The sequence below is a fragment of the Podarcis raffonei genome, chromosome 7 (genome assembly GCF_027172205.1).
Source record: "Podarcis raffonei isolate rPodRaf1 chromosome 7, rPodRaf1.pri, whole genome shotgun sequence".
In the NCBI taxonomy this organism is placed as follows: Eukaryota; Metazoa; Chordata; class Lepidosauria; order Squamata; family Lacertidae; genus Podarcis; species Podarcis raffonei.
The window spans coordinates 914,757-936,745 of NC_070608.1; the positions used below are offsets into that span (position 1 = coordinate 914,757).

Genomic DNA, 21,989 nt, shown 5'->3' on the forward strand with positions numbered 1-21,989 from the left:
CAGCGACGTCTATCCAATTATCCTCTCTTCAGCGTTGTGAATATTTTCCTCACTTGTGTTTACCACCATTTACCTTCCTCATTCACCTGGAATTTAGTCCAGTCACTTAAGAGTTCAACACTAAACCATCAGGGTGTTTTTTTCTTTCTCAGACCACGAGCCCAGAAAAGTGCAGCCTCTTACATTTTGGCTGAGGGAAGGTAAACAATGGTCCTCCTCCTGCCTCAAATCCCACACACATCCTCTTGCAGCTTTGCAGGCACAAGCCAACCTAATTGTCCCCCCTCCACCAGGCTTTTTCTCACTGCCCTGAAGCCACCCCATAATCCACCTCTCTGGGCCCTGTGTGTGACTCACAGCCTCATCCACTGCTCTTAAGCTTCTTGCAGGATGTCAAGTCAGTCTCTCCCCCCCCCCCCCAGTTCCTCTGTAAAGAACAAACATCAGTGTAACCCATGCAGCCAAATGTCCATGTGACAGAAAAATTGGGTCAGGAGTGGTTGAAAAAGCACACAGGAAACACAACTCACTTTTCATTCAAAGAGCAGGAGACCTTGATTTGTTTAGTATCGCATGGCCTGGCAAGCCATCACTGCCCACAGAGTAACACAGGAGACCACCTTACCTCCTCATCGGAGCTGTCTTCCACATATTCATTCTGCAAGAGTGGCTCCTCCTGTGGAATGTGTTCTGTGCCCTTGATCTTACGGTGCGATCGCACTTTCTTCCTGGAACCCTCTTCAGCCTGAAAGACAAGCAGGATGGCAGAAAGAGTTACCATGTACAGGCAGCGAGAGGCTGTGTGTCTTACACAATTGCATGGGAGACCTCCCTAACTACACAAAATGGCCAGCAATGAACACTCAGTGTAGTGAGGTCCTCCCTGCCTTGGGCTATAGGCTAAGGTCTTCTACTACGTACATCCTAGTGCTCCCTCTCAACACATGAAAAAGAAATCATTGCAGTCCACAAAAAGTTGAGACCTGCAGCCACCCTCTCCCAGGAGAATCTCAGAATCACAGAATTGTAGATTTGGAAGGGTCATCTAGCCCAACGTCCTGCAACGCAGGAATCTCAGCTAAAGCATCCATGGCAGATGGCCATCAAAGCTCTGCTTGAAAACCACCACCTTCCAAAAGAGTCAACCACCTTCCAAGGGAGTTTGTTCCATTGTTGAACAACTCTTACAGTCAGACATTTTTTCCTGATGTTCAGTTGGAATCTCTTTCATGTAACTTGACGCCATTGGTTTGAGTCCTACCCTCCGGAGCAGGAGAAAACAATCTTGCTCCCTCTTCCTTGTGACAGTCCCATGCGACAGATATTTGAGCATGGAGAAAGTGGACAGAGAAAAGTTTTATCCCTCTCTTATAACACTAGAACTTTGCAGGCATCAAATCAAGTTGAATGTTCCAAGATTCAGGACAGATGAAACCAAGTGCTTATTCATGCAGCTCATAGTTAAACTGTGGAACTCACTCGCACAGGAGTTAAGAGACAGCCACCAACTTGGATGCCTTTAAATGAGGATTAGACAGATTCATGAAAAAAGGCTTTCAAAGGCCACTAGTCATGATGGAGGCTATTCTCTGCCTCCACAGGTGGAGGGACCATGAAAGCAATGCTCCACCTCCACACCTGGGAGGCTTCTGAATGAATATCAGTTGCCGGAAACCACAGCGGGGAGAGGGCTCTTTGCTCACGTCCTGCCTGCAGGCATCTCTTTGTCTCCTGTCAGAACAGGATGCTGGACAAGACGGGCCATTGGACAGACAACAGAAAGCATTTCTTTGCAGAATGCAGAATGAATCCCCCAAGTTAGTTGTCAGAGGATGTCGTGATGGCCGTCTCCTTATGTAAAGTCAGGGAGGTAGATGGACAATTCTGCATATAGGTCACCCTCAAGGTGGGAGTCCCCCACTGTTTTGGACTACAAACCCCATCAGCCCCAGCAATAAAAGGTTAGGCCGCCTAGGGCAGTTGGGAGTTGTAGTCCAAAGCAGCCAAAGGGCACTTTTCTGGGGAAGGCTTACCTAGACCATACTGCGCAAACCCCAGATGACACATCAAGCAGTGCTCTCTACGCTTTATGCATGGACAGAATGGAAACTTTCCGTACTTTAGATGGCTTGGCCTATCGGCAGCCATGAACTAAGAGGCAGCAGGCGTCTGCATATACAATAACTGCAGGAGAAGGCTCCTACTTTCTACGCCTTGTTTGTGGGCTTCCTGAAGGCATCTGGCTGGCCACTCCTGGCCATAAGAGGCTGGGCTAGATGGAACCACCTTAGTCTGGTCCATCAGGGCTCTTCTTAGGATCTGAGACAGGACAGGATCCAGCCCCAGCCAGATTCCAGCCCACGGGCCTGGCGTTCCAGACTGCACCTACGCCTTGGCCTGGCGTGCGGGTGCAGGCAGAACTGCACATCCTTCCCTGTTAAAGAGATTCACCCTCCTCCCCCGCTCAGAGGGGACCCAGCCTGGAGTGGGCTTTACCGGAGGATTTGACAGAATAATCAGAAAAGCAGCCCTACAAAGCACCCCTCCTGGGAGCAGTAAAATCTGCACAGTGTGTGATCACCTTCTGCTGTACGCAACCCATAACACAGCCCTTTCTGCCCCCCTCTCTGACTTCCACCCTTCTGGCCAAGGAGAGAAAGTGGGGCTGGGGGCCTAGAAAGTACAGGGCCAACTAGAAGATGGGATTACAGCAAAAACAAAGGCTTTATTAAAGTCTTTGAAAAAAGGAGATCGGAGGTAAGTTTTTTCCCAGGCTTTTGGCATTGCGAAGGTTTTGTCTGTCTCTCCCGCTCTCCCCCCCCCCTAATTCTCCTTCCTCCCAACACTCCACGAGCTTGGAGCAGAGCCCCATGCTGCAGAAATGGGCCACTGGTGCAGCAAGCCACCCTGGTGACCTGCCAGGTCATGCCAAGGAGGCCCAGGGTCACTGCCAAGGGCACCCTGGCCTAGCAAGACTGGCCCAGTTCCTCATCCCTTACAGGCACCAGAGCTGCTTCTCAGCGCACCTCCAGAACAGGACATGTTGAGCAATGCTGCTGTGGAGACACCCAGAAACCAAAGCGCCCCTAGAATGACCAAGCTCCCCTTCCTGTTGCTGCGCTCATGTCCCTCTGGCAATCAGCCGGAAGAGAGCTAGGACAAGGCAGGCTGATGTGGGTTATTGAGACAACACCAGCAAGCGCTTCTCCTCTGGCAGAACGTTCCAAGGCTCATGCTTTGAGACTCATTTGTTCATTTTCAAGATGGAGGGGCAGGCTTGTGCCACCCTCCTGAGATGTAGGGTAGGGCTCTCTGCTTAGGTGGGATGAAGTGTAAGGTTCTCCCAAGCAGCTTTTATCAAGAGGAATATCAAAGATTTCCCTTGAATTCCCTTGGTGACACCTAGCCTGGATACGTGCTGGGAACCATCCTTCTTGTACAGCAGTCTTGCTCTTGGATTTTTCTACAGCCACACTGGCTCTCTGCATTTTTGCTAAATGGACACAAAACGGGGCCTTGCTTCCTGCCCTGAGCAGTCAGTTCAGAGGCTCCTGCAGGAAGGTGGGCAAAGAGGCCACCAGAGGGCAGCATGCAACTCCAAAAGGAATGTGCAGGGTGGGAGCAGAGGGGCAGGAGAGACAGCCAGGAAAAGCAATCGGAAGGAGTAATTGCAGCAGCTGCGGCAGCCAGGGCTTCCGAGGTGAAGAGGTCAGGCTGTGAGCTGCTGTGCCTGCATCTGATGATTCAGCAATGCTTGTGGCCAGGTGAGAAGCACTGGCTGGTGCTGAAAACTCACTTCACCATCAGCAAACCGCCTGTGAGGAAGCCACTGAGACAATTCAGTTATTGAACGGGCGGCACAAGGGACTGTTCTGCAACTCTTCCCTGCTTTTCGGTAACCGTCTGTACGACTCCTTTAATCTGAAAACTGTGCTGCAGTATTTATTACATTTGTACTGTCCACCATGAAAACTCTTCTAACATGGCAAATGCCTTTTCGTCAGAAGCCCTACAAGTGCTTCTTCAATTCTCTCTTTGGCACCTTGGGGCATCACCAAGGAAATCCAGGACTAGCAGGACTGAGCTCCTCTGCGCAGAGGATGCTGGTCCCATTGAACTCTCCAATGCCAACTGGAAGAGAACCAAACTCCCTCCCTGTCAAGGTTAGAGGGATGCAAGTTTCTCTCTTCCTTACCACCCGGCTTCCCAGGAGGCCTGTGAAGTCGAGTGCCCTCTTCATTATTATATGCAACTTGAATCCTACCCTTCCTTCAGGGAGCTAAGGCCAGCACACATATATTGCCTCTACAGTTCTAACTCTGTGTGAGGTAGGTTAAGCTAAGACAAGGATGTGCCCAAGGCCAACCTTTGAGCTTCACAACAGAACAGCAATGACACCCAGGCTCCTTAGGCCAGCAGCCTGTCGCCCAATGAACTACCCAGGCAAAAGCTGGCCACTGCAGCTGAAGGCCTGCCAGAGTTTTCCAAAGATGAAACTGCCTTGCCTCCCGCTGTTTTGTGTCTGAACACTCCACAGAATTGTGCATGCTTGCAACTTAAGACAGCCTTCCAGGGACAAAGAATCATCTGTTTATCACAAATTTATCCATCCTGAGCCAGCAAAATCAAGGGAAGTTTCTTAAGCCCTGGGTGAAGCATCTTCCTTTGCTTCCTCCACCTCCTCCTGCTCCTATGCACAAGAGAGGAGGTTCTGCCTTGAGGAAGGAGACCCACCAGTAACTATATAGAAGAATTCCCAACTTTGGAGCACGCGGCAGAGCTGCAGCACGCACAGGAGCTTTCCATCTCCATCGCCGGCTGATGGTTGTCTATTCCGTTCTACACGTTCATGCTCCCCAGGATCCCTGCCAAGTTGACTGACTGCCAAGCCCTGATGAATAAGGCTGATGACAGAAGCAGAGAGGCCTTGCGCATATATATATATCTATATATTTGCTATTATTTTTATTTACAATGCACAGAGCATAAGGCTCTTGACACTGAAGAAACTTACTGTCTAAAGCCAAGCCAGAGGAAAAATTGTGTGCTGGGGGAGGGAAGTGAGCACCACGCGCCAAAAGCAGCTGCTCAGCTCAGCTGCAACAGGAAGGCCAGAGCATGAAAAGCACTGACATGTTCTCTTAGGCAAAACAGGTCGGATCACGGATAGCAGCAAAGCCTCACAGATCAATGTATCAGGGAGTCCTAATAGGAATGCAAATATGCGAATGCAAATATGCCAACCACACTAGGAGGCCTGTCAAAAACCAGTTACTCAAGTAAGCACGTCAATCCACATATTCAAAAGCTTGCCTAGTCACCTCATCTCAAAAAGGGTTCAGAAATGAGCCATCAAAATAATCAAGGGGATGGATTGAGTCCCCTATGAATAAAAGTTGCTGTGTTTGGGACTTTTTAATTTTGAGAAAAGGTGAGTAAGGAGGGACACAATAAGAAATTTATAGAATTATGTCTGGGATAGAGGTAGTGGACAGAGAAAAGTTTTTCTCTCTCTCTCTCATAACACTGGAACTCATGAGTGTGAAATGAAGCAGAACGTTGGAAGATTCAGCAGATACAAGAATTTCCTTCACGCCAATGGCCCAGCATTCTATTCTCACGGTGACCAGATCCCTGTGGCAAACCTGCAAGCAGGACATGAATTCAACAGCACTCTGCCCATTTGCAGTTCCCAATATTAAGAGTATTAATAGGCCTACTGCCTCGGACAGCGGAGGTGGAACACAGTCATCACGGCTAGTAGCTATTGGGGATGGCAATATTTATTTATATCCCACCTTTTCCCCAGAACTGGGACTAAAGGTAGCTTTAAAAAATCAAAACACCATGGATAAAACATAAAGTTGAAAACATTTAAATGGCAATTGTCGATTCTCCTTTAGGTATCTGCATGATTATGTCAGGGGGGACATTCCCCTCAGTATATCCTTACCAAGAATAAAACATCCCTGCTCTTCCCCAGGGAAGCACATTTTATATTCAATGGGAGAAAAGCTCATCCAGGTTGCAACAGAGTTCTTTCACTGAGGATGTCTCTCTCTCTGCACATGCATATAAATTTGTTCGCTTTGTTATTTATTTAAAGCCTTTTATTTTGCTTCTCAGGAAGATACCTTGCAATGTGACAGTGATATGGGTCTTCCAGAAAATTTTGATCTGGAAAATGCCCCAGGGCATATTAGGATAATTTGCAGCAATAATTAGTTCACGTTGGGATATTTTCTTATGCCCTCTAGAAAGTACCGTATGGTTTTCCACGGATCTGAGGGCAATGAAACAATCGTTGAGACGGCTAGAGCGCCGGTGGCAGATAACTCATTCTGAATCTGACCGGACACAGGTTAGAGCTCAACGTCGAGCCTACCAAGTGGCGATAGCGACGGCGAAGAAGACGTTCTTCGCCGCCTCTATTGCATCTGCAGAAAACAGCAGCAGGAGACTTTTTCAGGTGGTTCACAATTTAGGGGAACCACCTGCGACATCAGGGCCCAGTACGGGCCACATGATCTCCTGCAATGATTTTGCAAAGTTTTTTGCAGATAAAATCGCTCAGATTCGGGAAGAAGTAGACTCCACCGTGGGAGCAGGGCCAGGACGGGAGAGTGCTACAGTCCTGTCTAGTCAAGTTGTGTGGGATCAATTCCAATCTGTTACCTCCAAGGATGTGGACAGGCTGCTTGGACGAGTGAAGCCAACCACCTGTCTCCTGGATCCTTGCCCACCCTGGCTTATAAAAGCTAGCCGGGAAGGACTGGGTGATGGGCTTCGTGGGGTGGTGAATGCTTCCCTCCATGAGGGAGCCTTCCCAGACCCGTTGAAAGAGGCGGTTATTAAACCGCTTCTTTAAAAACCATCTTTAGATGCGGCCACGATGGCCAATTATCGCCCAGTCTCAAATCTTCCATTCTTGGGCAAGGTGATTGAGCGAGTGGTTGCTGAACAACTCCAGGCACGCCTGGAAGAAGCGGACCATTTGGATCCCTTCCAGTCGGGATTCAGGCCTCATCATGGGACTGAAACTGCCTTGGTTGCACTGGTTGATGATCTCCGGCGGGCTAGGGACAAAGGTGAGAGCTGTTTCCTAGTTCTGCTGGATCTCTCAGCGGCATTTGATACCATCGACCATAACATCCTTCTGGACCGTCTTGAGGGGCTGGGAGCTGGGGGCACTGTCATACAGTGGTTCCGCTCCTTCCTCCTGGGCCGTGTTCAGAAAGTGGTGGGGGGGGATGAGTGTTCAGACCCCTGGGCTCTCACTTGTGGGGTGCCTCAGGGTTCTGTCCTCTCCCCCATGCTTTTCAACATTTACATGCAGCCACTGGGAGAGATCATCAGGAGGTTTGGGCTGGGTGTTCATCAGTATGCGGAGGATACCCAGCTCTACCTCTCTTTTAAATCAGAACCAGTGAAGGCGGTGAAGGTCCTGTGTGAGTGTCTGGAAGCGGTTGGAGGATGGATGGCGGCTAACAGATTGAGGTTGAATCCTGACAAGACAGAAGTACTGTTTTTGGGGGACAGGAGGCGGGCAGGTGTGGAGGATTCCCTGGTCCTGAATGGGGTAACTGTGCCCCTGAAAGACCAGGTGCGCAGCCTGGAAGTCATTTTGGACTCACAGCTATCCATGGAGGCACAGGTCAAATCTGTATCCAGGGCAGCTGTTTACCAACTCCATCTAGTACGTAGGCTGAGACCCTATCTGCCTGCAGACTGTCTCGCCAGAGTGGTACATGCTCTGGTTATCTCCCGCTTGGACTACTGCAATGCGCTCTACGTGGGGCTACCTTTGAAGGTGACCCGGAAACTACAACTAATCCAGAATGCGGCAGCTAGACTGGTGACTAAAATTGAACAGCAAAAGTTGGGGGTCGTCTTATATGCCCAGATACACTGGAATCTACGGTAATCTAATTTAGCACATTTATTTTACTTGTATTTAGTAAGCAAAACTAAAAAAGATACCCCAGGTTAAACATTTTGTACCAATTCAACACACGTATTTGATCTAAAATATGTGAGAAGAAAAATTAAAGCATACTTATTGAGATTTAAATGTTATGTTAAAAAAAAAATTGGTATACTTGTATAAATGTAAATATTTCCTTTATAACCATGGTAGAGAAGTTGAGCTCCTCCCTTGCCACCTCTCTGATAAGTCCTTGAGACTGTCCACAGGCCACACCCCTTACCTGCCCTCCTCTGCAACCTCCTGAGGTGCAGTTTCCTGGCTGGAAGGTGTCCTTGAATGTGCTAATGCCTCTTCCTGGCCTGGATGGAGGTGTGTGCACTTTCCTTTACTTTTGCATGGCTAGAGCATACAAAGCTAAGTCACATTCTTTGCTTCACCCACAATTAACATGTGACCGCTGGAAGGCTGCCCATGAGGGAATGAGGACCTTGAGCTGAAGTTTCCGCACCCCTTCCAGACGTAACTTAAATGTTAAAAAAAACACAGGAACTGAAAACTCTTGGCTTACTAATACATTTTAGCAACCGGAGAACTGTGCATGCTTCACATAGGGCTGTATCCAAAGCTGCTGTTCCAACTGCACAATACAGTGGTACATTGGGTTAAGAACTTAATTCGTTCTGGAGGTCCGTTCTTAACCTGAAACTGTTCTTAACCTGAAGCACCACTTTAGCTAATGGGGCCTCCCGCTGCCGCCGGAGCATGATTTCTGTTCTCATTCTGAAGCAAAGTTCTTACCCGAGGTACTATTTCTGGGTTAGAGGAGTCTGTAACCTGAAGAGTCTGTAACCTGAGGTACCACTGTACTCCCATTTGCACAATGGCTCTTCCTCATCCTCTCTCCTGCAGCCTCCACGCACCCCCAGAATACACTTTCTGGAGCAATTTTGGGGGTGCACAGGGGAGAAAAGAGGAAAGGGAAGTTCTCTTGCATAAGTGAAACACCGCTTGCACAGCGTGGCATACTATCACCTGAAAAACATTAATTACAACTTTGAAGCTGCTGAGCTTGCCTAACATTGTATGTGCACCTGAACTTCTTAAACGGGAAACTTCCCAAGCAAAACCAACTTCACTGCAAAATGACAATCATGACATATGAACTGAAGGGATAGCTCAGACGGCAGAGCACAAGGCTCCTAATCTCAGGGTTGTGGGTTTGAGTCCCACTTGGGGAAAAGATTCTTACCTTGAAGGAGTTGAACTAAATGACCTTTGCAAGTCCCTTCCAACTCTACAATTCTATGAAATGAAGAAACACAACGTATGTGTAGAACAGTGACAGGATGACAACCTCTGAAGTATTGCCACTGAAGGAATACAGTCATACCTCGGGTTACAGACGCTTCAGGTTGCGTTTTTTCAGGTTACGTACCAGCCGAAACCAGGAAGTACCGGAACGGGTTACTTCTGGGTTTCGGGGGTTGCGCATCTGCAGAAGTGCTAAATTGCGCATAAGCGCCGAATCACAACCCAAGTGTGCGCAGACACGACACTGCAGGTTGCGAACGTGCATCCTGCACAAATCACGTTCACAACCCGAGTGTCCACTGTATGTGATTTCTTTGTCCAGAACCTCCCTCCTGAAAAGCTACATGAAAAGAATCACCTAAAGACACAGTGCCATACTTACAAGCATATTTTCAGGGGGCAAGACGCCTTCTGACTTCTCCCCAACCCCACTGTCATGGTCTTCCTCCTCATCCTCTGTGATGCTGTCACTCCCAGAATCCTCTAGTCCAGAGAATACACTTTCATCACTGTCTGTCAGATCATCACTTTGCCCTTCTTGCTCCTCGAGGGGAAAGATGCTGAGGAGAGGCTGCCAGAAGGAAACAGAAAGCATTAGGAGAGTGCACTAGCAGCGGTGTCAAATCCCTATATTGTAAGACACCCTGTGATCTTCAGATGAAAAGCAGCATAGAAATTTAATAAATCATCATCATCACCATCCCCTTGTAGGCCAAAAGGTTCTCCCAAACAATGCTACAAACATCACTTGTGTTGTCAATAGCCTGCAGAGACAATAACTAATTACCATCCTTCCAATAATTGCCTTGGGCACCAGAAACATATACCCTGCCATTCAGATATGCCTCTTGTCTTCAACAAACCCACCCACCCAGCAATGCTAGACCCAGTTCTTGTTGAGACAATTTTACCCAGCTTCCAGCATCGCTACCCAGTTTTCAGTCCAAACTTAAAAACTGAAAGCGTAATGGTGGTGGTCAACAACAGGCTTAAAGACTCTCTCAAGGCAAATCTAAAAAAACGTAGTAAAAGCACCAAGAATTGGGAAACACTAGCCTGCGACCGCTCCAATTGGAGAACAGCCTTTGCCAAAGGTGTGATGGGTTTTGAAGACACTTGAACTCAGGACGCAAGGGGAAAATGTGCTAAGAGGGAGGTACGCTTGGCAAACCCTCCTTGTGATCAATTCCCACCCAGAAAACTATGTCCCCACTGTGGAAGGACGTGTGGATGCAGAATTGGCCTCCACAGTCACTTACGGACTGAATGTTAAAACTGTGTTCATGGAAGACAATCTTACTCAGCTACAAGCGATCGCCAAAGAAAAAGGCCCAGTTTTGCTTGATGTATTGTAAAGAACTTGCCCTGGCTTCGTTTCCAAAAAGAATTCATTTTTATTTTTTTAGTAACGGTGATGAGGATGGTGCCAAGTGCCCAGAGAGCCCTTCCGCCTCCTGATAAGTGAGAGGCTGTTCTCCCTGTGGCAGGTGGAGCCCCAAGAAGCACCTGGAGAGTCATGGCGGGCAGCCCCAACCCTGGCTGCAGAATGGTGGCAAGATCCTGGGGGGCGGCTGCCAGTCAGAGTGGGCAGTGCTGGGTCAGGTGGGCCAGGGCCATGAGGTGTGAGGCACCTTCACGTCTTGTCTTGCAAATCACTGTGTGGTGCTCAAATGAAGGGCACTTCAGTCATAGCAGCAGAGCGGGGAGCGGAGCGGGGCAAGGGCTGAGGCAGGCCTGGATTCGAATCCTCCGCGGGGCCACGTGAGGGGCTCAGCCCGACCGACCTACCTCGCGGGGCTGTTGTTCCGGAATGAGGAAGGGGCGGGCCAGGTCCCCGGCCCCTGAGGGCCCAGCAACTCCCGGAGGGCCTTCCCGCCCCCCTTTTCTCCGGGGGTCTCGCGCGGGGGAGGGGCTGCCCCTCTTCTCCCCCCCCCTCTCCCAGGCCCCCCCCGGCCGTCCCGGCCCTCACCCGGCTGCCGCCTCGGCTGCTCCCTTCTCCCCCGGCGGCCTTCATGCTTCCCCTCAGAGCCGCCTCACGTCCCCGCCGCGTGCGCTCGCCGCTCCAGCTGCCGGCCAGTGCGCAGGCGCGCCGGGAAGGAGCACGCCCCGCCCCTCCTCCCTCTCTCGCGCCTTCGCGCGGCCCTCGCCTCCCAGCCGAGCGGCCTTTCTCTTCGGTTCCCTCCGGGCGGGCGGCGTCGCCGTCTTTGCCTCAGCGATAGGATTCGAATACCGGCGGGGAAAACGGGGTCTGAGGGGAAACCTGAGGGGAGAGGTCAGAGGTGAAGCTGTGACGTCATCACACGCGCGCCGGGCTGCCTCTCGGCTCCGCGCATGCGCCCCACAGGCCCGCGCTGCAAAAAAATAAATAAATCGCGGCTACTGCGCAGGCGCCACGCTCGCGTAAGTCTATGGTCGCAGGAATGGCTTCGAAGGGACCTTGATGCACATAGACACACGAAGGTAGACGCGCACATGGAGACCACCTTCCGGGCTGACTTTGGAACTCTTTTCCTCCCAAATGAGAACTGTCCGTAGAGAAAGCTGCTCGTTACAAGGGGGAAATTTCCTTTAAAAAAAATTTTTTTTAATTGGTTTTTAACATACAAAATTATAAAACATACCACACAATTTTTCACAAATACATTCTTATTGGACTTCCATCAGCACCTCTGATAATCCTGCGTCTTAATCACTTCTTACACATTTCTTAACTTAATATTGCCTTTACATCTCTTAACATATCACATCTCCTTCTCAATTTTTGCAATATTTCTAATATTAAAAAAAAATATTAGTTTTTTTATGTATCATTTCCAACAATCACATAACATAACTTCTTATCTTATACGTTGTTTTAGACTTCTGTCAACAGCTCTGATGATTTTCCGTCTTTTATCACTTATTCTGGATTTCTTAATATATCTATCACTCTTAATTGTCACCAACTAATCACCTCATTGTCTTTCTTGTAATATTTCATATAATTCTCCTTACAAAACTTCTTACAGTCCTACTAATGTAATCTGTTCATTACTATTACTTTTCAAATAGTTCATATATTTACTCCAGTCTTCTAAGAATCTCTGGTCCAACAGGTTTCAAATCCTTCCAGTTAATTTATTCAATTCTGCATAGTCCATCAATTTCATCCGCCATTCTTCCATCGTCGGTAATTCTTCTTGCTTCCATTTTTGTGCCAATAATATTCTTGCTGCCGTCACAGCAGCTTCGGCTGGGGAGGGTGGGATATAAATTAAATTTATTATTCTTATTCTTATTCTTCTTATTCTTATTCTTATTCTTATTATTATATTTCCACCACGTTCGCTGTCAGAGCCGGGGTGGTGGACTAGATGGGCCATTGGCCTGATCCAGCAGGCTCTTCTCCTGTTCTTAAACAATGTTGTCGTTTAGTCGTGTCTGACTCTTCGTGACCCCCTGGACCAGAGCACGCCAGGCACTCCTGTCTTCCACTGCCTCCCGCAGTTTGGTCAAACTCATGCTGGCAGCTTCGAGAACACTGTCCCACCATCTCGTCCTCTGTCGTCCCCTTCTCCTTGTGCCCTCCATCTTTCCCAACATCAGGGTCTTTTCCAGGGAGTCTTCTCTTCTCATGAGGTGGCCAAAGTCTTGGAGCCTCATCTTCAGGATCTGTCCTTCCAGTGAGCACTCAGGGCTGATTTCCTTCAGAATGGATAGGTTTGATCTTCTTGCAGTCCATGGGACTCTCAAGAGTCTCCTCCAGCACCAGAATTCAAAAGCATCCATTCTCCAGCCTTCTTTATGGTCCAGCTCTCACTTACATCAATACTGGTTCTTAAACAATAGAAAACTGCAAGACTTCAGCATAGTTGTGAATCAGCAACGGACAGCTGTCACTCCAAACCAACCCCCCCCCCTTTCTCAATGAAAGCTAGCAGCAAAAAGAAAAGCTCTCCTCCTTTCCCTTTGTGTGACTGCTGTCAATCATTGAAACACACGGCACAGTTATACGCAAAGTAATGAAGCACAAGGTTAGCGCATGGAATTTTGGTCGTAATTTGGACAATGAGGGAAACTCTCAATTTAGTACTCAGATCAATGGCTACTAGCAGGGCTGGCTCAACATGCTGGAACCCTAGGCAAACCACAAAATGCTTCCCCTTCACCTGTCTGTGAAGAAGGGTAGCCGTGTTGGTCTGCTGTAGTCGAGACAAAATTTAAAAATTCCTTCCAGTAGCACCTTAGAGACCAACTAAGTTTGTTATTGGTATGAGCTTTCGTGTGCATGCACACTGATATAACAACACAAAAGCTCATACCAATAACTAACTTGGTTGGTCTCTAAAGTGCTACTGGAATAAAAAAATTTATTGTGAAGAAGGGGTAAGTGAAGACCTACATCAGGCACAAGCAGGGAATAAGCTTCTACATTGGAAACAAGGGTGGGAGGAGACCTATTGGCCAAGAGGCCACTGTAGAGGCAGCATGCCGGGCAGATTTGGCCTCCAAGGAGAGCACCGCCGGATCTGCTGCCCGCTGCCTCACTTTGCCTCATGGGTGGCTTGGCCAGTGGAGGCCATGCTCTGTCTACATGAGAAAGCAGCGCTTCTGAGAACACCAGTTGTGGGGAACCACAGGAGGGGAGTGTGCTCTTGTGCTCAAAGTTTGCTTGCAGCTTCCCATAGGGCAGGCATGTCCGAAGTCCGTTTCAGGGGCCTAATCCGGCCCACTGGTCGGTTTAATCCAGACTCTGTGGCAGTTTATTCCCTAGGGTAAAATCCTAAAAAAAACCTCAACAACTCGAACCCTAAAAAAAGGTCAACAGCTTCAGTCAGCCCTTTGGTCAGCCCCTGTGGCCCTTCACTTCATCAAATCTGGCCCTCTTTGAAAAAAGTTTGGACACCACTGCCATAGGGGTATCCGGTTGGCCAATGTGAGTACAGGATCAGAGGATCATAGAATCGTATGACTTGCATGGAATCCCAATGGTCACCTAGTCCCACCCTCTGCAATGCAGGATGCTGGACTAGTTGGGCCACTGGTCTGATCCAGAAGGCAGTTTTTATCTTTCCTGCAAAGTACAGGGGAGGGTTTTTTGTTTGTTTGGGGTGACTGCAGCAGCAAACGCGCACCAGCTTCATCCACACCACACCTGTAACCTGCTGCATTAACAATGGACTACATTACACGGTTGTCGTAATCATGCCCACCTCAGCTCCAGTGCTCCTTCCTCCCAACACCTGTAATATTACAGGTGGAGCCAGAGTGTGGGGGGATTTTAAGAGCAAGGAACAAGTTGGACACATTAGCCAGGCAGAATGGCTGGCAGGTGGCCGAGTAAAAGAAAGGTAATCGGGACCTGGACTGGAAGCGCTGCAGATGTTCTGCAAATTGTCTGAAAACATTATATACCTGCTGTGCATAGGAAACTTCATTATCCTGTGTATATAATGCTAATGATATTTTGTGAGCCATTGGGAGTATGTATAAAAATAAGCAAATGTTTATTTAAATATTTTGAATACCACTCTTCAGCCAAGGAAGACTCGCAGGATAGCATAGAGATCGATTAAAAGATGGCAGGAGCCTCTTCTGAGAAGCTCACAAGCAGAACCTGAGCAAAAGAACAACTCTCCCCTCCTCTGGTTTCCAGCAACTGGGATTTAGAAGCATCGTAGGAGAAGTATTTACGGAACCGCCTCTCCTGGTCTGCCCCGCAGAGGACCTTAAGGTCCATGAATAATCATAGTTTAGAGGGCCTGGGCCCTAAGGAAGTCAGACTATCCTCCACCAGGGCCAGGGCCTTCTCAGTGGTGGCTCCGACCTGGTGGAATGCTCTGTCCCATAAGACCAGGGCCCTTCAGGATTTAACTTCCTTCCGCAGGGCCTGTAAGACAGAGCTATTCCACCTGGCTTTCAATTTGAACTTAGTCTGATCTTTTTAAAAAAAAAAAAAATATTTATTAAAGTTTTGTATAATAGACAAGAATGTCAAACAAAAAACGAATAAAAGAAATACAAAAAAGAAAAAACACAAAAAAATACAATACAAAAAATGATTAAAAACCAATTAATTTTCCCAAATTTTAGAATTCTCATTATCTTATTTATCTGACCTCCTCACACCTCCCTTTCTTGTATTCCCATTCAAATAATTAATTCAGCAAATCCTTACCCTCTTTCTTTAAGTTTAGCTCCACATCTCAACATATTTATAACTTTATGTTATCATCCATTATCAATTCATTTTTACATATTCTTATTAACCTTGTTACTAAGTCCACTTAAATCCAATCCAACATCATTTTAACATTCATTAATTTTATAATATTTCTGCAAATAGTCTTTAAATTTTTTCCAATCTTCTTCCACCGACTCTTCTCCCTGGTCACGGATTCTGCCAGTCATTTCCGCCAACTCCATGTAGTCCATCACTTTCATCTGCCATTCTTCCAGAGTGGGTAAATCTTGTGTCTTCCAATACCTTGCGATGAGTATTCTTGCTGCTGTTGTGGCATACATAAAGAAAGTTCTATCCTTCTTTGGCACCAATTGGCCGACTATGCCCAGGAGAAAGGCCTCTGGTTTCTTTAGGAAGGTATACTTAAATACCTTTTTCATTTCATTATATATCATTTCCCAGAAGACCTTTATCCTTGGGCACGTCCACCAGAGGTGAAAGAATGTACCCTCATTTTCCTTACATTTCCAACATTTATTGTCGGGCAAATGGTAGATCTTTGCTAGCTTGACTGATGTCATGTACCACCTGTATATCATTTTCATAATATTCTCTCTTAAGGCATTACATGCCGTAAATTTCATACCGGCGGTCCACAACTGCACCCAGTCAGCAAACATAATGTTATGTCCAACATCCTGTGCCCATTTAATCATAGCAGATTTAACCGTTTCATCTTGAGTATTCCATTTCAACAGCAAGTTATACATTCTTGAAAGTGTCTTTGTTTTAGGATCTAACAATTCTGTTTCCACTTTCGATTTTTCCACCTGGAAGCCGATTTTTTTATCCAGATGAACTTAGTCTGATCTTTTATTCCCCTTCCTTCCCTCCCTTTCCCCTTTCTATGAAGATTCCCCACTCTCGGATCCCACAGCTAATTCTCCCCTGGTCTCTTCACTGACCCAAATAGGACTAATTTATCCAGCTAATGTTTATTGGATGAATTTTCCCTGTAAATTGATTTTTTAATTCTGAATTTATTGTTATTTATGTTTTATACTGTATTTTATGCTGTTTTTCTTGCATCAATTAAGTATTTTAAATTTGCTGTTAGCTTCCCTGAGCCCGGTTTTCTGAACTGGGAAGGGCGGAGTATAAATAAAAATTATTATTATTATTATTATTATTATTATTATTATTATTATTACTGCCTCCAGCCATAAGGGAAGAGTGTATCTATCCTGGCGAGTTATTGATAACCCTCTCCCGCACAGTTTCACCCCCTTCTGCGTGCCACGCCCCCTCTGAATTCACTAGGGGCAGGATGGACCGGTATAGATATGCAAACCTGCACCATCTCCATCCATATGTACCCCCCCCCCGTTGCTTGTGCCTGCAAAGCGTGTATTTTAAAGGGGCAGAATCATCTTGGGGGAGGGGGAGTGGCGGCGCATGCGCGCGGCGGCCCTTTCCCTCCCCGACCGCCCATTCGCGAGGGGGGCGGGGCCTCTCCTCTTCCCGGCGCCTGCGCGCTGCGTGTGCACCTGGCGTCACAAGATGGCGGCGGCCATGCCTGGCTCCTTCTGAGGGGCTGAGGGCGCAGGGAGGAGGCCGCTCCGGGGCCGCCGCGCCCGACCACCCCCCACCCCCCCGGCCCGCTCGCTCGCTCTCTCGGGGGCCGGCGGAAGCAGCCTCAGGAGGGGCGGCGGCGGCGCCTGGCGCTGCGCGGAGAGGGAGGCCTCGCCTGCGGGCGGCGGAGGCAGGCCCGGCCCGGGTCCCGGAGGCCTCGGCCCGGGGCGGCATGGAGGGCGGCGGCGGCGGCGGCGTGGCGGGCGGGGGCAGCAACGTGCCCGCCTTCCTCACCAAGCTGTGGACCCTCGTGGAGGACCCGGAGACCGACCCGCTCATCTGCTGGAGCCCGGTGAGGGAGGGGGGTCGGGAGGGGGGTCTCGGGGGAAGGGCGCCCTCCTCCCCTCCCCGCCCCACGGACCGCAGCCCGGCGGAGGCTCCCCGAGGCCTGAAGCCGCCTCCCGCCCAGCCAGACCCTTCGCCCATCGGCCCCGCTATTGCCCGCCCTGGCGGCTCCCCAGGCTGTGGGGCAGGAGAGGCGGCTGGGGGTTGAACCCGGGACGTCCTCCTTGCGAGGCGGAGGCTGAGCCGCCTTCTTCCGCCCCAGCTCGACTCTTGCGGCTTGGACTCTGGCGCGCAGGAGATGCGCCGCTTCCTGCGTCGGGACCTTCGCCGGTGCCCCGTGCAATCCGCTGTCAGGGCTGCCTGGCGTTTCCAGATGAAGGAAGGGAGCGCCTGGTGTTGCCTGGAAGCTTGTTTTACTGTTTTGGCTTCATGTACAGTTGGGCCTTGTTGTCCCGGAGAAACTCTCAGTGTTTGGGTCATGGAGAGCAAGTGTCCTTCAACATGCTGCAGGGAAGGGAAATCTCTGGCCATCCAGACTTCGTTAAACTGTAGCTTTGGTCAGCAGCCATGCTGTTTGGGGTGAAGGAATTTGGAGTCCTGCAACATAGGAAAAGCCACAGGTCCCCCATCCTTCTGGGAATGGGTTTGGGCTATAGAATCAGTATAAAGTGCGAGTTTATTGGCTGTGGCCGAGTACCATTACATGGCTAATGCTACTTTCCATCTTTCACTCGAATTTTGCACTAGCGTTTCTGAATTTCACCTTACAGGGTTTCTGAGAATGAAGTTTTGCACATTCAAAAGATGCTATGGTAATATGCAGTACATTTTCAAGTTTTCCAGTATGAATAATAGCATTATAGAATTGTAGAGTTGGAAAGGACTCCAAGAGTCCAACTCTCAACTAAAGCATCTATTATATATGGGCATCCAAATGCTGCTTAAAAATCTCCAAGGACAGCCCAACACCTCCCAAACAAGTTTGTTTCTCTAAACAGCTCTTGCCATCAGAAAGTTTTTCCTGATGATATGTCAGAATCTCCTTTCTTGTAGCTTAAGGCCATTGGTTCAGGTTCTATCCTCCAGAGCAGGAGAAAACAAGCTGGACCCATCTTCCACATGACAGACCTTCAAGATGTTTGAAGATATCTATCATATCTCCTCTCAATTCTCTTTTCCAATCTAAACATACTCTGCTCCCTCAACCACTTCTCATAAGGCTTGGTTTCCACACCCTTGATCATGTTGGTTGCCATCGGCACACGTTCCAGCATGTCAATATCCTTTTTAAATTGCTGTGCCCAGAGCTAGGCACATTATTTCAGGTGTGGTCTGACGAACACAGAATACTAAAGGTAAAGGTACCCCTGCCCGTACGGGCCAGTCTTGCCAGACTCTAGGGTTGTGCGCTCATCTCACTCTATAGGCCAGGAGCCAGCGCTGTCCGCAGACACTTCCGGGTCATGTGGCCAGCGTGACAAGCTGCATCTGGCGAGCCAGCGCAGCACAAGGAACGCCGTTTACCTTCCCGCTGGTAAGCGGTCCCTATTTATCTACTTGCACCCGGAGGTGCTTTCGAACTGCTAGGTTGGCAGGTGCTGGGACTGAACGACGGGAGCGCACCCTGCCGCAGGGATTCGAACCGCCGACCATGCGATCGGCAAGTCCTAGGCACTGAGGTTTTACCCACAGCGCCACCCGCTGTGGACCCCTTGACCTGGACATTATACTTCTCTTGATGCAGCCTAGAAGACAGTCTTGGTTGGAAACTCATTCCGCTGGCCTAGGAGCCCATGCTGACCGGTGGCCACAATCTGCAGGCAGTGTCCACGTTCTGGTTGCTCCCTAGTGCTGTGCCATTCTGGCTACAGAGATCAGTATTTCTTTACAGTAATTCTGGCCCCTGCCAACAGGCTACACTTACTGGTCCTTTCCTGCCTCTTCCCTACCATTGTAGCCATTGATTTCCCATATACTTTGCTGATTTTGTCATCTTCTCCTCGCCCCCTTGCTCTTTCTACCACATTGTTCCTGTTTGCCTTTTGATTCTAGACCATTTGTGACCTTTTCCGATCACGTAACCTCCAGTTTGTATTTAGTTGTCTTTTTCAGTGTCAAGGTTGTGGTCAGAATTCCAAGCATTGTGGTTCCAGCACAGCTGAGTGAAGCTAGTCACTAGTTTTCGTGGGAATGTTTATGTCTCGTGCAGCGAGATTCAGTATCTGTTCTCCAGATTGTTCAGCTTTAGTGCCAGGAGGTGTAGAGGAGAATGCATAACACTGACCTCTTTGCTTCTTCTCAATTCTCTAAGGTGAAAGCGTGTAGTTAGATTCCCCCTCTCCCCCCACGGACATTCCTTTCCTACCAAAAGACATATTGGGAATTCCTGTCATAAGGAGCACTTGCCTGAGTCTTAGCAAGAGGGCCACTGGGTGGCAAAGGGTGCTTGTTGTGCCCAGCTTATTCTGTTTCAGAGGCAGTAACCCAGTACAGAACGCTTCTATGTAAAGAAATGAAACAGGAATATCCACAGTGTTCCACCCCATGGGAATACAGGCTTCCCTCAAACAAAGTTTTGTTGACTTTGCACATCAATCTGTGCATGTGTTTAGTTTGTTCTGAGGTATGTGTAGTTAGCAGTGCAATCTTAGTTCTTTAAACTTTTTGTGTTATCTCAGATGTTTGATTTAGGTTGAAGTCCTTGAGAGCAGGAAAGCAAAGCCTCTCATTCTTTTCTTCTGTACTCTTGAGGGGTTTCTGAAGTAAGCATCAACCTAATGAGAATGAACAGCAGCTTAGTTCAATATAGCAGGAAGTAATTCATGGAGTCCCAATTATAGGATTGATGACCTAATTGTAGGATTGAAAATGTTGGTTTTATACAGCCATGTTCTCATTAACATGAGGAAATAGTTGCTTGAAGAGGAGGGCAAATCCCACTCTTCTCTGTAAGTAAAAAAAAAAATGCTATTGCTGGGAGAGAATCACAGGCAGCAGCCAGTCTCTGAACCTCAGTTGCTGGGGAACAATGGCAGGAGCGTTGCATTGTGTTGAGGTCTTACTTCTCGGGTTCTTAGAAGGGGTGCCTGGTTGGCTGCAGTGGTAACCAAATGGTGGATTACAGGTGAAACTCGGAAAATTAGAATATCGCGGAAAAGTTCATTTATTTCAGTAATTCAACTTAAAAGGTGAAACTAATATATGAGATAGACTCATGACATTCAAAGCGAGATATGTCAAGCCTTTATTTGTTATAATTGTGATGATTATTTTGTACAGCTGATGAAAACCCCAAATTAACTATCTCAGAAAATTAGAATATGAAACAAAATCAGCAAAACAAGGATTGCAAATAGAGCAATATTGGACCTCTGAGAAGCAGAAGCATGCATATGTACTCAGTACTTGGTTTGGGCCCTTTTTGCCTTCTGGCGGTTCCCTCCCTGCAAGAAGCCAAGTTACAGGGAACCAGGCAGAGGGCCTTCTCGGTAGTAGCACCCACCTTGTGGAACACCCTCCCATCAGATGTCAAAGAAATAAACAACTATCTGATGTTTAGAAGACATCTGAAGGCAGCCCTCTTTAGGGAAGCTTTTAATGACTGATGATTTAATGTATTTTTAATCTTTTGTTGGAAGCCATCCAGAGTGGCTGGCGAAACCCAGCCAGATGGGCAGAGTATAAGTAAATAATAATAATAATAATAATAATAATAATAATAATAATAATAATAATAATTCTTATTTACAGTGCTGCCAGATAGAGATGCTAAACTACTTGTGCTCTTTTGGACTTCTTTCTAATATTAAAAGTTACTGGAAGGCAATTTTATAATTTAGATAAAATAATAAATAAAAGAGTTATACAAATAACCCTGTATTCGTTTAAAAAATAGTAGTGAAAGTCCATAACCCTAGTTAAGGGTAGGGGAAAGGGATTAGCTGCTCCCAGTATTTCTGATTACTTCAGAGGCAAGGCGGCTTAAAAAAATTACAGAACTACAAATATAATGAAAGTAGTCATAAACAATAAACAAAACATCAAAAAGTACACAACCAAATAGAGCAATTTCCACATAAATCATAGGATCCAAAATAAATATACAAAATATTAATATTGCCACCCCCTAAACAATACCCTAGTCCAGGAATGCTGCCTGTTTGTAACTGCCTGTAGTGGTTTCTTTCTTTCTTTGTTAATCAAGTCATGCCTCTTCTGACTTTGGCAGAAGGTGCGTTAAGGCCCTGTTTAAGGACGTTATCCAGCTGCAAAACTGGGTGGAGTGTGTGGAAGGTGCAGGGGCTTAGTTTTTGGCAATATTACTGGTAGCTGGTAATTTCTTGTGTCTGGGGTTGGCCCACCATTACCACCTCTTAAGGCCCTCCCTTCAAAATGGCCTTGCCATACGATTAACGGTTGAATAGGGGTTTAGTGGAATGAATACTTCTAGGTGCGCCTTAAAGACTTTGAGATATATCCAGCATGGAATTCTGTCCCTTTTCTCTCCCCATGCCCACTCAAATTCCGCTCCACGGGGTCTTCCAACAACCGCCGAAAGGAGAAGCAGACCCTTCGCGAGTGTGTTGACTGTCTTCCTTGGCCTCCGTATGTACAGGCTTAGAAACCAGAGACAAGTATTCTTTCCGTCTTTATCTTCAGACTTCCCGGTCC

General features: G+C 47.8%; 3 protein-coding genes across 4 annotated transcripts in view; 1 reads left to right on the forward strand and 2 right to left on the reverse strand.

Annotated features, from left to right (window-relative positions):
* BOP1 (BOP1 ribosomal biogenesis factor) overlaps positions 1 to 11,358 on the reverse strand; it is a 64,023-nt gene extending 52,665 nt beyond the window's left edge. Inside the window, exons 1-3 of the mRNA XM_053395039.1 lie at positions 11,208 to 11,358; positions 9,621 to 9,809; positions 626 to 745 (exon numbers count right to left, since the gene is read on the reverse strand). Of these exons, the coding sequence (XP_053251014.1) occupies positions 626 to 745; positions 9,621 to 9,809; positions 11,208 to 11,252 (354 nt within the window). The 5' untranslated portion in view covers positions 11,253 to 11,358. The remainder of the gene's footprint in view (positions 1 to 625; positions 746 to 9,620; positions 9,810 to 11,207) is intronic.
* LOC128416946 (riboflavin transporter 2-like) overlaps positions 1 to 21,989 on the reverse strand; it is a 274,487-nt gene that overhangs the window by 189,779 nt on the left and 62,719 nt on the right. The gene's annotated exons all lie outside the window — the stretch shown is intronic.
* Positions 17,128 to 21,989, forward strand: part of HSF1 (heat shock transcription factor 1) — a 37,970-nt gene continuing 33,108 nt past the window's right edge. For both annotated transcript variants that reach the window (XM_053395040.1, XM_053395041.1), the window contains exon 1: positions 17,128 to 17,325. In XM_053395040.1, the coding sequence (XP_053251015.1) occupies positions 17,206 to 17,325 (120 nt within the window). In that variant the 5' untranslated portion in view covers positions 17,128 to 17,205. The remainder of the gene's footprint in view (positions 17,326 to 21,989) is intronic.